The sequence below is a fragment of the Atheta coriaria genome, unplaced genomic scaffold, assembly GCF_025399875.1.
Source record: "Atheta coriaria isolate IRGN ID8LTWV9N9 unplaced genomic scaffold, Caltech_Dcor_3.1 hic_scaffold_3_pilon, whole genome shotgun sequence".
Taxonomy (NCBI): Eukaryota; Metazoa; Arthropoda; class Insecta; order Coleoptera; family Staphylinidae; genus Dalotia; species Dalotia coriaria.
In genome coordinates, this window is record NW_027045445.1 from 10,312,893 (window position 1) to 10,326,988 (window position 14,096).

The 14,096-nt window shown below is 32.8% G+C and overlaps 2 protein-coding genes and 1 long non-coding RNA gene across 3 annotated transcripts in view; 2 read left to right on the forward strand and 1 right to left on the reverse strand.

Moving 5' to 3' along the window:
* The window catches only part of LOC135804357 (uncharacterized), an 82,531-nt gene that overhangs the window by 67,312 nt on the left and 1,123 nt on the right, over positions 1-14,096 (reverse strand). The gene's annotated exons all lie outside the window — the stretch shown is intronic.
* Positions 5,971-9,702, forward strand: LOC135804312 (uncharacterized). The gene is made up of 3 exons (XM_065318143.1): positions 5,971-8,669; positions 8,746-8,822; positions 9,510-9,702. The coding sequence occupies exon 1, from the start codon at positions 6,066-6,068 to the stop codon at positions 8,505-8,507; it is 2,442 nt and encodes an 813-aa protein (XP_065174215.1). The 5' UTR covers positions 5,971-6,065; the 3' UTR covers positions 8,508-8,669; positions 8,746-8,822; positions 9,510-9,702.
* On the forward strand, positions 9,785-10,132 carry LOC135804314 (uncharacterized). Its single transcript, XR_010551012.1, has 2 exons — positions 9,785-9,886; positions 9,959-10,132. It is a non-coding gene; the product is annotated as an uncharacterized lncRNA (long non-coding RNA).

Sequence of the window (14,096 nt, forward strand, 5' to 3'; positions counted from 1 at the left end):
ATAAAAAAAGAAATTTAGAAATATATTTACAAAAATATTGTGTTGTGTTACTTATTATATTATTATTCTACTTCCATCATCAAATCGGTAGATTTTCCACTGTTTTGAGATACAAAAAGCGTGTAAAGTACTTTAGTCACGGGTTTTAGTCACGGGCCTGAACTTACGCTTGCGCAGTTATTGATTTAATAATAAAGCATTAAAATATCTTATAGTAATTAGAGAAATAAAAAAAGAAATTTAGAAATATATTTACAAAAATATTGTGTTGTGTTGCTTATTATATTATTATTCTACTTCCATCATCAAATTGGTGGATTTTCCACGGTTTTGAGATACAAAAAGTGTGTAAAGTACTTTAGTCACGGGTTTTAGTCACGGGCCTGAACTTACGCTTGCGCAGTTATTGATTTAATAATAAAGCATTAAAATATCTTATAGTAATTAGAGAAATAAAAAAAGAAATTTAGAAATATATTTACAAAAATATTGTGTTGTGTTGCTTATTATATTATTATTCTACTTCCATCATCAAATTGGTGGATTTTCCACGGTTTTGAGATACAAAAAGTGTGTAAAGTACTTTAGTCACGGGTTTTAGTCACGGGCCTGAACTTACGCTTGCGCAGTTATTGATTTAATAATAAAGCATTAAAATATCTTATAGTAATTAGAGAAATAAAAAGAAATTTAGAAATATATTTACAAAAATATTGTGTTGTGTTGCTTATTATATTATTATTCTACTTCCATCATCAAATTGGTGGATTTTCCACTGTTTTGAGATACAAAAAATGTGTAAAGTACTTTAGTCACGGGTTTTAGTCACGAGGCGGAACTTACGCCTGCGCAGTTGTTGATTTAATAACAAAGCATTAAAATATCTTATAGTAATTAGAGAATTTAAAAAAAAGAAATTTAGAAGTATATTTACAAAAATATCGTGTTGTGTTACTTATTATATTATTATTCTACTTCCATCATCAAATTGGTGGATTTTCCACTGTTTTGAGATACAAAAAATGTGTAAAGTACTTTAGTCACGGGTTTTAGTCACGAGGCGAAACTTACGCCTGCGCAGTTGTTGATTTAATAACAAAGCATTAAAATATCTTATAGTAATTAGAGAAATAAAAAAAGAAATTTAGAAATATATTTACAAAAATATTGTGTTGTGTTACTTATTATATTATTATTCTACTTCCATCATCAAATCGGTAGATTTTCCACTGTTTTGAGATACAAAAGCGTGTAAAGTACTTTAGTCACGGGTTTTAGTCACGGGCCTGAACTTACGCTTGCGCAGTTATTGATTTAATAATAAAGCATTAAAATATCTTATAGTAATTAGAGAAATAAAAAAAGAAATTTAGAAATATATTTACAAAAATATTGTGTTGTGTTGCTTATTATATTATTATTCTACTTCCATCATCAAATTGGTGGATTTTCCACGGTTTTGAGATACAAAAAGTGTGTAAAGTACTTTAGTCACGGGTTTTAGTCACGGGCCTGAACTTACGCTTGCGCAGTTATTGATTTAATAATAAAGCATTAAAATATCTTATAGTAATTAGAGAAGTAAAAAAAATAATATAGAAATATTTTTACAAAACTATCGTGTTGTGTTATTTATTATATTATTATTCTACTTCCATCATCAAATTGGTGGATTTTCCACGGTTTTGAGATACAAAAAGTGTGTAAAGTACTTTAGTCACGGGTTTTAGTCACGGGCCTGAACTTACGCTTGCGCAGTTATTGATTTAATAATAAAGCATTAAAATATCTTATAGTAATTAGAGAAATAAAAAAAGAAATTTAGAAATATATTTACAAAAATATTGTGTTGTGTTGCTTATTATATTATTATTCTACTTCCATCATCAAATTGGTGGATTTTCCACGGTTTTGAGATACAAAAAGTGTGTAAAGTACTTTAGTCACGGGTTTTAGTCACGGGCCTGAACTTACGCTTGCGCAGTTATTGATTTAATAATAAAGCATTAAAATATCTTATAGTAATTAGAGAAATAAAAAAAGAAATTTAGAAATATATTTACAAAAATATTGTGTTGTGTTGCTTATTATATTATTATTCTACTTCCATCATCAAATTGGTGGATTTTCCACGGTTTTGAGATACAAAAAGTGTGTAAAGTACTTTAGTCACGGGTTTTAGTCACGGGCCTGAACTTACGCTTGCGCAGTTATTGATTTAATAATAAAGCATTAAAATATCTTATAGTAATTAGAGAAGTAAAAAAAATAATATAGAAATATTTTTACAAAACTATCGTGTTGTGTTATTTATTATATTATTATTCTACTTCCATCATCAAATTGGTGGATTTTCCACGGTTTTGAGATACAAAAAGTGTGTAAAGTACTTTAGTCACGGGTTTTAGTCACGGGGTGGAACTTACGCCTGCGCAGTTATTGATTTAATAATAAAGCATTAAAATATCTTATAGTAATTAGAGAAGTAAAAAAAATAATATAGAAATATTTTTACAAAACTATCGTGTTGTGTTATTTATTATATTATTATTCTACTTCCATCATCAAATTGGTGGATTTTCCACGGTTTTGAGATACAAAAAGTGTGTAAAGTACTTTAGTTACGAGTTTTAGTCACGGGAACTTACGCATGCGCAGTTACCTTGGGGCAATGTAGACTTTATAATTTAGCGACATCTAGTGGGATGTAAGTTTAATTTTTTTTAAACAAAAAAATGTTTTTTTATTCATTTTGGTGATAAAATAAATAAATATATCATAATCAATCATATAAAAAGAAGCATATGTGTCGACATGTTCCTTCTGTAAAACAATCACGTCTAATGAGTAACCACCCGCTTAATACACTCAACCTGAATAACAAAACCAAAAAAAACACCAGTTTGCAAAAACACGCCGGCTTCGTTCGCTTTGCATGCGAATGCAAATTTCCTCATGCCGCTTGCGCCGCCCGTTCGTAGTCCATTTGCACCGTGGCGTATTTTTGTAATTTTCAATGCCCGCATCAGCATCAACAGAGTGTACGTGCTCATCGCGCAAACGTGCGACGCTCTTTTTTTTTGCACGTTTATTACGCGACGCATAAACTTGTTATCCGTGTTTTGTCAGCGGCGCGTCGCGTTGTCACGTGTGTGGTGTCGCATGATGCGGGCGGGAACATTCAGCGCTTTTTGTTGCTCAACGCGCGTTATCGCTTGATCGTGCGCAAATTCGGCACAACTCGAGAATTTCTGTTTGATTTGGTTTAATTTAGTTTAATTTCATTTCATCGACACGGGCGCAACGAAGCGGGTTGTTGCGTTTGTGAGGAAGTGTGCTCTTTGATGACTTTGATGTGAAAGGATTAAAATTCGATACAGGGGAATATTAGATAACAAACGAGACTCTACCTAGAGACGTCTTTTAACGTTGAACAAAATATAATCATCTTTCATGTCTAGTTTTATTATCAAAGTTTATAATTAAATTTTTTGACTTCCACCAGTTTTTCCACGGTTTTTAGACACAAAATGTTGTAGTTTATATACGGACGGCTAAGCTGTACATAATATTCATTATGTACTTGCATTATGCACGGGACGGAGCAAGCGCCTGCGCATTTGCCTACGGAGTAGCACGAGGCGGTATGAAATGCCATGCAACGTCAGTCAAACACGTTAAAGTAGGCGCTACTGCTGCTCGTATCGAAGAAGCACGATATGAACCGAAGCGTCACATGGGCCGGCGCACGACATGGTACTTATAACCTTACGGTTTAAATGTGTGAGCAAATTTCGATGAATTAAAATACAAAAGTTGAAATACAAAAACCGCAACGTGGAACTAAAGTGGAAGTAGAAAAAATAGCGTAAGCATCTCGTGGCTAAACGTTGTTAATACCCTCGTTTAGCTACTTGTTACTTAATATATTATTATATGGAATCAAAATATCATGTAACAAAAATATTTTCTTCCATTTTTATTTTTATGTTCTGTTATCACATATTAGACACATATATTTTTTGCGATTTCTGTGGGAATCATTAAATCTCGCTTTGGTTTGCATTAGCGATTTTTTTAGCAACTCACGCGAGAAAACAAAGCAACTTATTAAATTAAATAAGATTACGAGTTTTCGGTGCAAAGGCAGCGGCACGAAGCGCGCATCTTTGATTAAATTCTTCAAACTTTTGCGAGATTTACGCGAATAGTTGCCCGCTCGCCTCCAACATCGCCGCCGCCCGCTGGACGAAACATTCCAGTCGAGCGCACGCCAGCACCAGCATCCCAGCGAAAGTGTAAACGAAGAAACTCAACTCGTCAACTCATCGCTGGAAATAAAAGTCGCGCAAACACGCTTGCACGACTGCTAAATGCTCGTAATATGAATTATTTAATATCGCGTTGGAAAGTACTGTAACTACAACTGAAACTACAGCTTGCTGAATATTTCAATCTAATCGAATCAATTGTAGATAAAACTAACACTTTGAAAGGTTTTTGCAATGGAATGTGAATAGACGTCGGACGCGTGCTCGTAAACTGTTTGCAATTGAAATGTTAATGGCCCATAGGAATACGAATTGTGTTTGCGTACGACAAGCACTGCGACACTTGACGACAATTGACAAGACATGGACGACATCTATTGACCATCGATTTATACTATTTTCTTATAATCTAACATGTGTTTTTTTATTTTACTAAATAAAATTGTCAATGTATTGTAAATGATTTCCTGTGTTCTATTCGGCGTCAGCAAATCAATTTCCATCGTAAAATACAAAGATAATGGATTCATTTAATTATTTTGGGTTTGTTTATGTTTATTTATTCTAAAAACTTGTTATTATGTTTCCTAAAATAGATATTTATTGTTTCGCATCGGAATATATGTAAAAAAACTTTCTACAACATACTTTGCCTGAGGTCAGGTAAATATTTAAGAAGTACTCTAAAATACAAGTCAAAGGTTAAGTTGTTCCTAAAATTACTATTTTCTACTTCCACCTATAAAACGCCAGTTTATTCATGGTATTTAGACACAAAAAGTGGTACTTTATATACGGGCGGCCAAGCCGTACGTAATATTCATTATGTACTTGTATTATACACGGGACGGAGCAAGCGCATGCGCAATTGCCTACGGAGCAGCACAAGGCGGTATGAAATGCCATGCGACGTCAGTCAAACACGTCTAAGTAGGCGCTGCTGCTGCTCGTATCGGAGGGGCACGATATGAACCGAAGTGTCACATGGGCCGGCGCGCGGCATGACACTTATAATCTATCAGTTTAAGTGTGTGAGCGAATTTCGCTGAATTAAAATACAAAAGTTGAAATACAAAAACCGCAACGTGGAACTAGAGTGGAAGTAAAAAAAATAGCGTAAGCACCTCGTGGCTAAACGTTGTTAAAAACTCGATTGATTGAATTCTCGTCTGTAATGCCCTCGTTTAGCCACTTGTTACTTAATATACTAAAAGGAGCTGTGGTAAAATAGGTTGTAACTGCTGTGAAATGACAGGTTTCTTACAATTAGTTAATAACTAACGAACGTGTGGAACCCTCCTCACTATGCGTATTTTATTAATTTTTTAAATGTATAGGAAATTAATTAATTAAGTAATTTGAAATGTTCTACAGTCATATGCTAATGGAGAAATTTTTTTACAACATGTCCCAGAAGCTTAGTAATTGTATGACAAGCGCATCTTTTTCTCTCAGCAAACAGTTATGAAGTACCCAAAAATTCCCATCAAAAATCGGTAGTCAGCTAGGCTTTTGGTTTGGTTTGCAATAATATCTAATTATTGATAACTCGGATTATATCATTTTGTTTGGTCGGTTATGATTGGTGTGCTGAATTGACAAGACGCCTCTTCTATGCGATAGCGCACACGCATACATATTATGACTGTATGCTGACATCCGCAAATATGATTAATAATCTCCAGTTTTGTAAATATAAAGCTTTGCTATGGACAAGCAGTCGATTAATTCACTTCAGAATATTGTGAGCGTTTAAGGTTGAACAGTTCTTAGTGTTTAAGTTGTGTGGTTAAAATGGCTACTTTATGGACAATTGTTCAAGTGATGTTGTTCATTATTGTTCACACAAATGGATATTGTTATAAGACATTCGAGAAACGTAGTGAATACAATTTCAATTACTACGATTGCTATTATTGCAATGTTACCCAAAAAAATGGCGAATGGACTGTTGAAGGATTTGATATATCTTGGAACGGTTATATGAGAATAATTAGAATATCAATGCAGAATCTTAAATTTAGTGACTTTACATTGCAAACTGTCATCACAGGTGACATAGTTAATTATTTTAGTATCGTTGAGCTGATTATTGAGGATTCTCAAATTGACAGAATTGTAAACTTTGCTTTTCCTAAACAAAAATCAAAACGTGGTTATAATCCCTTTGATGTTCCTTATCGCTTCGTAAGTTTTAAAAACAATAATATATCAACAATTGAAGAAAATGCTTTCAATAATTTAGAAAGTGTTACAAAGTTTTCATTTTCAAATAATGTTATTGGAAATAAAATAGGAACTATTACTTGGCTTAGTGAACTGGTTAGTGTGACGACTTTAGATTTATCAAACAATAACTTAACAAGCATTTCAAATGAGTTGTTTACTGCTAATAAAAATGTTCAACATTTGAATTTATCAAACAGTCAAATAACACATATTGTTCCCAATACATTTATAAATCTTTCGGAATTAGAAGTTCTCGATTTGTCAATGAATATGTTATTGAATGTGAACCTATACAATTTATTAAATTTAAAACATACAAGTTATATCTTTCATAATTTACCAGCACTACATACATTAATTTTATTTGGTAATAATATATCAAATTTTGATAATTCATTAGGTTTTCTGCCATCATTGAAAATACTCGATTTATCATATCAAAATTTAAGCAGTATATCAAACGAAATGTTTCCGGAACCCAGTGCTTTAAGCAATTTGAATATGTCAAATAATGCAATAAGTAAAATTACCCCAAATGCATTTAAGAATTTGGAAGATCTGATTATTCTCGATTTGTCAAATAATAAATTAAATGTGTTGAATCCAGTATTATTACATGATACACAAAATCCAAATACACCTGAGTATATTTTTGATAATCTTCCAAAATTACAAATCATAATTTTATTTGGCAATAATATTTTAAATTTTGATAATGCATTAGGTTATCTTCCATCATTGCAAAAACTCGATTTATCATATCAAAATTTAAGCATTATATCAAACGAAATGTTTCCGGAACCCAGTGCTTTAAGCAATTTGTATATGTCAAATAATGCAATAAGTAAAATTACCCCAAATGCATTTAAGAATTTGAAAGAGCTGGTGATTCTCGATTTGTCAAATAATAAATTAAATGTTTTGAATCCAGTATTATTACATGATACACAAAATCCAAATACACCTAAGTATATGTTTGATAATCTTTTAAAATTACAAACCATAATTTTATTTGGCAATAATATATCAAATTTTGATTATGTATTAAGTAAACACCCAGTATTAACCATACTGGATTTATCAAACAATAATTTAGCCAGTATTTCTAATAGAATGTTTCCGGAAATCAGTGCAATAAAACATCTAAATATGTCAAACAATCAAATAAATGAAATATATCCGAATACATTTGCAAATATGCAAAGTTTAGAACATTTGGATTTGTCTCACAACAGAATAAAAAACATGCACATAGCATCTTTGCATGGGTTACCAGTTTTACAATCTTTAAATCTAAGTTATAATCATTACACGGTTGATAAATATTTAATATTTAATACACCTAAATTATCATTTTTGGATATCAGTTACAATAATTTTAGTGACATTGATGAAACTCTATTCAAAGAATCGCATCTAACCTCAATTAATATCGATGGAATGCACGTGAGTTGCATAAGATTAGTCGAAATAGTCAAATATTTTAAAACATTAAATATTAATTATGTTGCTGGGAAAGAACAAAATCGTTTACATCTATTTGGAATGCATTGTAACCATTCCGATGTAATAGAAACCTCTACAAACATTATTGAACCAACCAATATACCGAATACTGATATTCAACTGTCGAATATTAGTAATAAACTATCGGAAATGTTGAATGTATTAAAACATAACAATGACAAAAACTTGAATGCAAATCCTACTCCAGGAGTTAATAATATTCAGTTGTCAAATAACAACATCCTATCAGAAATGTTAAATGTATTAAAACATATCAATGATAAAAACTTGAATGCAAATCCTACTCAAGCAGTTACTCAAGTTCACGATATGCAAGAAAAATCAGACAAAACTACACATATTCTGTTAATATTACTCATCTTAATGTTTGGTTTTATAATTGTATTCCTTCTTTACATCTGGCGTACATATTTTGTTAATTCCAATCAATATGTACCAACTGAAAATCTAATCACTGATTTTGAATTATCTAATAGATAGTTTGCTTATAACTAAACAAAACTATCAAATCAATATTGTATTGTAAAATATCATTAAGATTATAATTGTAATAATTAGTTGTAAGTTATTGTACAAGTATATCTATTATAATGTATAAACACTCGACACACCGCCCTGGGATATTTGTTCTTCTCTAATAAGGTAATTATTAGCTTTTGATTGGTGTTTAATATTTTAAATACTTTTTATTTTTATTCAAAATTTCTTTTATTTATAGAAGACTCTCATCGGTATTGAGAACATTAATATTAATCTCCATTAGCAAAGCTTCAGAACATATCACTACTACGAATGGTAAGACATGTTTATCAATTAAGCTAAATATAACAAAATTAAACGTGGAATTTCACTTTGATAAAACATTTATGACAGCAATTGTTGCCTTATAAAACACGTCATTTCTTTAGCAAAATTAGTTAATTTTGTGTTTAATATCGCCATTTATTTTTTTATAACACCCGCATCTAGTTCTGTCTGCAAGCAGTTAAGAAGTACTCAAAAACCATTTAAAAATAGTTACTTATATGATAAACTGGTGTTCCCCAAGGTTAAAAATAGATTAAAAAACTTATTTTTTGATATACTATTTGGATGTTTGTCATTATTTATAATTTTTAGGTTAAAAATCATAGGCACATAAATGCCTAAATTTTATATTGGTCGAATCACTGCCTCAATATCTTTTTATTAAAGTTAATTCCAGGTGAAGGACGAAGTGAAACTTATAAATTGGAAAATTATGGTTCAAAAACCGGACCGAATTATTTTCTTTGATAAAATAATTTTTAGATCTTCATCTTACGCAAGAAAAAATTGATCATGTTTTTTAATTAAAATTAATTAATTTTAAAGCCAGTTTTGCTGTAATTTTTGCTTCAAAAATGTACTAACAATGTTATATCGGTATTAGTTGTGATAAAAAGAATTACAAACAAAATGAAGTAAAAGTATTAACTTAGTAATTTTTACAACATGTTTTAGGATATATTCTGAAAGTTTAAGAGATGCCAAAAGTAAGCATTTAGTTAAAGACTTCATGATCTACCTTCTAAAAATTCGGGACACAAAATATCTCAATTGGTTCAAGAGATACAGGCTTTTTTCCACGGATTAATTTGGAAATATAGAAATCCAATCTTTTTAAGTCTGCATTTTGGAAAACTTGCTAAAAATGTAATGGTAAGTAGAGAATGTGGACAATAAAAGAGTTTTCTATAAAATATCGTCGATAAACTAAATATTGTTTTATTTTTGCAGGAGATATTGGGTGTTTTCAACGCCAGTTTTAATAAAGTAAGGAAAAATAGCAATTAATGGCGCTATTAATCAACTTCCTCAATGTTTACAGCATTTACCAGGTAGGCATACAGTAAATCAATTTTTACTATAATTTCACTATTAGCATTCCTAAATAATAACAATTTTTACAGGCAAAACGGAACGTTTTCCAGGGCAATTTTGGAAACTTAAAGAAGTATATCGTTGACTGCAACTTTCAGTTACTCCTAAGAAGATTTCCAACTTCAGAAACACCAAGAAACATGAACAAAAATGTATTTTATTAATTATTAATTAATGCTTAATAAAAATGTAATTTGGTTTTACTCTCTTGTTCTAGACATAGTATGTGTCAATGCTATCAATAAGATTCGCAATTTTATTTTAAAGAAATTAATTATATATTATAAAGAATTGCTAATAATGCACTTCAGCGTGCCATCTCGTATTCAACTATTTAACTATAACTATGATTGAATCTCAATGCCAACTTTTGTCCTTTAGAAAAAGGCTGTCTTTAGGGTTTTTCCGGTTCTTATTCGAATTTTTCTCGCCGTGAAAACCATCCTTGGACTTTAACAAATATTTAAAAAACAAATTGGCCAAATTGGTCTAGGCGTTGTTGAGTTATGCGTTTTCCAACAAACTTTCCAATTCATTTTAATATTATAGATTATCCAGAAGTATAATTGCTTCCATGAATTTCTTATGATACAACTCACTTTAATTTTTTTGCTGAGAAAATTGAATATATATTTACAAAATAAATTTAAATATGAAATAAAAGCAAGGAAAAAAAACTCCAATTATCTTCGGTTAGCTGAAGTGGTGAGTGCGTGAGGGCGCCTTGTACATTGGGTTGCGGCGCTGTTAATACGCGCGGTGTCCTTCGCGCGCAATTCCCCAAATCTAATTTGGAATATAACTCAATATGCGCGCACGTGCAGGCGATACTAAGCGGCAAATCCCCGGGCCGACCGGAATGAATGTGTTTTTACGTGGCTTACTCCGGCCTCCACCTTCTCGTCCGCGCAAAAACCAGCCCCCTCACCCGCCCGCGAAGCAAGTAAATGAAAGTCGAAATTCGGTAAGGAAGTCAATGTGCTTTCGGTTCATTGCAGTTCAACGCAGACGTCGATCGGCGGCGTGCTGAGCGCGCTATACGCGAAGAATACGGCGAAGAAAAAAAAAACCGCTGCTGAAAAACCTAATGAAAACGCTATAAATTTACCCTCCAAGAAGCCCGCCACCGAAAACGGCGTAGCGGCGAGCCTGGCGAGCGCACTCGACATGAAGTATTGCTAAAAAAGCGAAGGCATCCAAAGAATTGTTCAAAGAATGCACTCGCACAAAGTGAACTCAGCAAATCATCCTCGAAATTGAAATAGTTGAAAGAATTCAGCTAATGGTATACTTAAACAAGTGTTTTGAATTCACTTGCATGCTGGGTGAGATATTGGTTGCATATATCACAACAGCTGATGATGTGATATATAAACTCATGCTGGCGTAAATCAAAACCAATTAAACCGGATTAATCCGTCAACTCTCTCAAAAGTCTCTCAGACGAGGAATATTAGGATTGCAAGTCACGTTACGTGTCACGTTAATATATACTGTGGCGAGTTGGGTGCAATGTGCACGTGTGGTTGCCGATACTCCTGCTCCTCGAATTCCAATCCTAACGATCACGTCGGAATGCCACATTGTAGATCTTCGCCGCGCACGTTGGGTTGCATATCTATGTATTTATGCATCTTCGTGTCGGCGAGGATCTGGATGCGCATAAATCCGAATGATCTATACGATTGCAATTATGCGGCGGCAATGCACATGCTGCTCGCATGACTGGGGAATGTCTGCATGTAGGAATCCAGTGAGATGTGGGCTGTGAACCGAGCAAGACTCGAAACAGTATTGTCGATGATTTTCAACGAACGATCGAAGCATGTGGAATGAGGTGGGAGAGGCTACGAAAAGCGAGGGGATAAACTATATTGCATTTCCGCCACGTCGCGCCTCGCGTAACACTTTGATCTAGACGAGATCTGAGGATCACCGGCGGTTGGCAGCTTCCGGTCAATCTTCGCCATCTTTCGTACTTCCGGCGAGGCGCAAAATTGATGATATTGCTTAGTATTTTTTGATTTTTCAGTTATTAACTGAAATAGATATCAATAAAAAACAGAAAAAAATTTATTTTGAAAATAAAGACATTTGGTGCCGTTTTGCGTTGACACCGTCACGCCAGCATACATTATGAAGATGTATGTCAGGCTGCTCTCACACTTGAATGTTTCTTTCATTTCCTATTCGTTTCAACCAGTTTCTCACAGCGCAGTGAAACCTCTGCGTCTTGAAATGAGAATATTCCAACACAAGATAACAAAATGACACACAGGGAATAGACAACGATTGTTGGAAATGTTTGCCGAGTGCATTTCGCTATGTGCAGGTGTCAGAGGTCTAATATTAGCACAAACTCAAAGAAGCATCAAGGGAATTTTAAAATTTTCAAACTGCACTCATAAAAAAAATGATCTAATGTATTCATTGGCATAAATGTATGATGATGTGTTAATTTGTTAATGACTGCGATTTTATTGACATTCAAAATTGCGAGCCTATTAAATCATTTTTAGCGCTCATTCAAATTCCACTTTAGCCGTAATATTGTGAAGTGCATTGCAATTCACGTTGGTGTAGTGTGAACCTACAATCAAACAGCAGCGAATTTTAAAATACCATCCAGCACAAAAACCACCATTCGAGCATTTATTGATCGTCACAAAAATAAAAGCTGCTTTATGAACAATATTACGATATTTAAACAGAGAAATCACCGAAATGGTACAAAAATATTATTTCTGCTTTATTTTGGCCTGTATTGCATTAGTTTCGGTTTCGGAAAGTCATAACTTCCGATATGCGTGGCGTACCTGGATTTAACCTAACTTGACAGCCACCAGCGCCGGCGGGCAAACCGCAACGAACGGCAAAATATACCCGGGCACCAAGTTTTAATTCAATGTCACCGGAAAAGATTAGATAAGGCGTGCGCTGCTTGGAATACAAACTAGCCGAATGTGACGTCTGCGGCAAACAAACTGCAACACACGCTGGTTCTACTCTTCTACAACAAACACATGCGGAATTTAACCGAACGCAAAGCGCCTCCGGTTGGAAGTTGGAAGTGGAAAGACAATGTCGAAATTGAGCTGAAACTAAATAAAGCATCAACCCATACTTGCATTTTGTTTTTATATTTATTTTTATACTAGTTAACCGGGCAAACGTTGTTTTGCCATATAAATTATTTCTAGTTTCTAGATAAATTTTAGTGCAGACAAAAAGTAACTTACTTATTATAAAAAATAGGGGTTGGTGTTAAGAAACCAAAAATTTAGGGTTGTATGTATATTTTAATGCCACATTAAAAAAATAAAAACAAAAATTTCTACCAAAATTTAAAAAAAATTAAGGGTGAACAACCCTTATCACTTAGAGATATGAAGTTACCGATTCTCAGACCTACTGAATACGCATATAAAAATTTTCGTTGAGCGGGATGAAAAATGATTAAATTACTAAAATGTCTATAAAGAAATAGTGGTTGGTGATAAAAACTAAAAATTTAGGGTTGTATGTATTTTTAATTCCACATTATAAAAAAAAAAACAAAAGAATTTGTCCAAAAATTTAAAAAAGTTAAGGGTGAACAACCCTTATCACTTAGGGTATGAAAAATAGATGTTAGCCGATTCTCAGACCTACTGAATACGCATATAAAATTTGGTAAAAATCGGTAAAGCCGTTTCGGAGGAGTATGGAAACAAACACTGTGACACGCAAATTTTATATATATAGATTTAATTTGCTACACTTCAACATTTATTATATGCAACCATACTAACACAACTTTTTAAATTTAGAATTTCAACCTTTTAGAACGTAATTTTCTTAAATTACTTTTTGTTACTGTAAGATTGTATTTCTTGGGTTAAAACCGTGAATATTTCGACTGCAATTCTCATCTATTTTCACGTCGCTAATAATTCACACAACGCGTATGCTGTCACGATGCGTCAAATTAAATTGCCATCACGATTAAGCCGACACGCGGATGATAATGCTGTCTTACTCTTCGGCGCGCATACACATCACATAAATAATGACATTAAATACGCCACCACCTTTACGTGTAAATTTACAACTTGATTATTATTCCTGTCATTCATATATTTAGCGTGTTTCACATAAAATTTCACATTTTGCACATAAAATAAAACA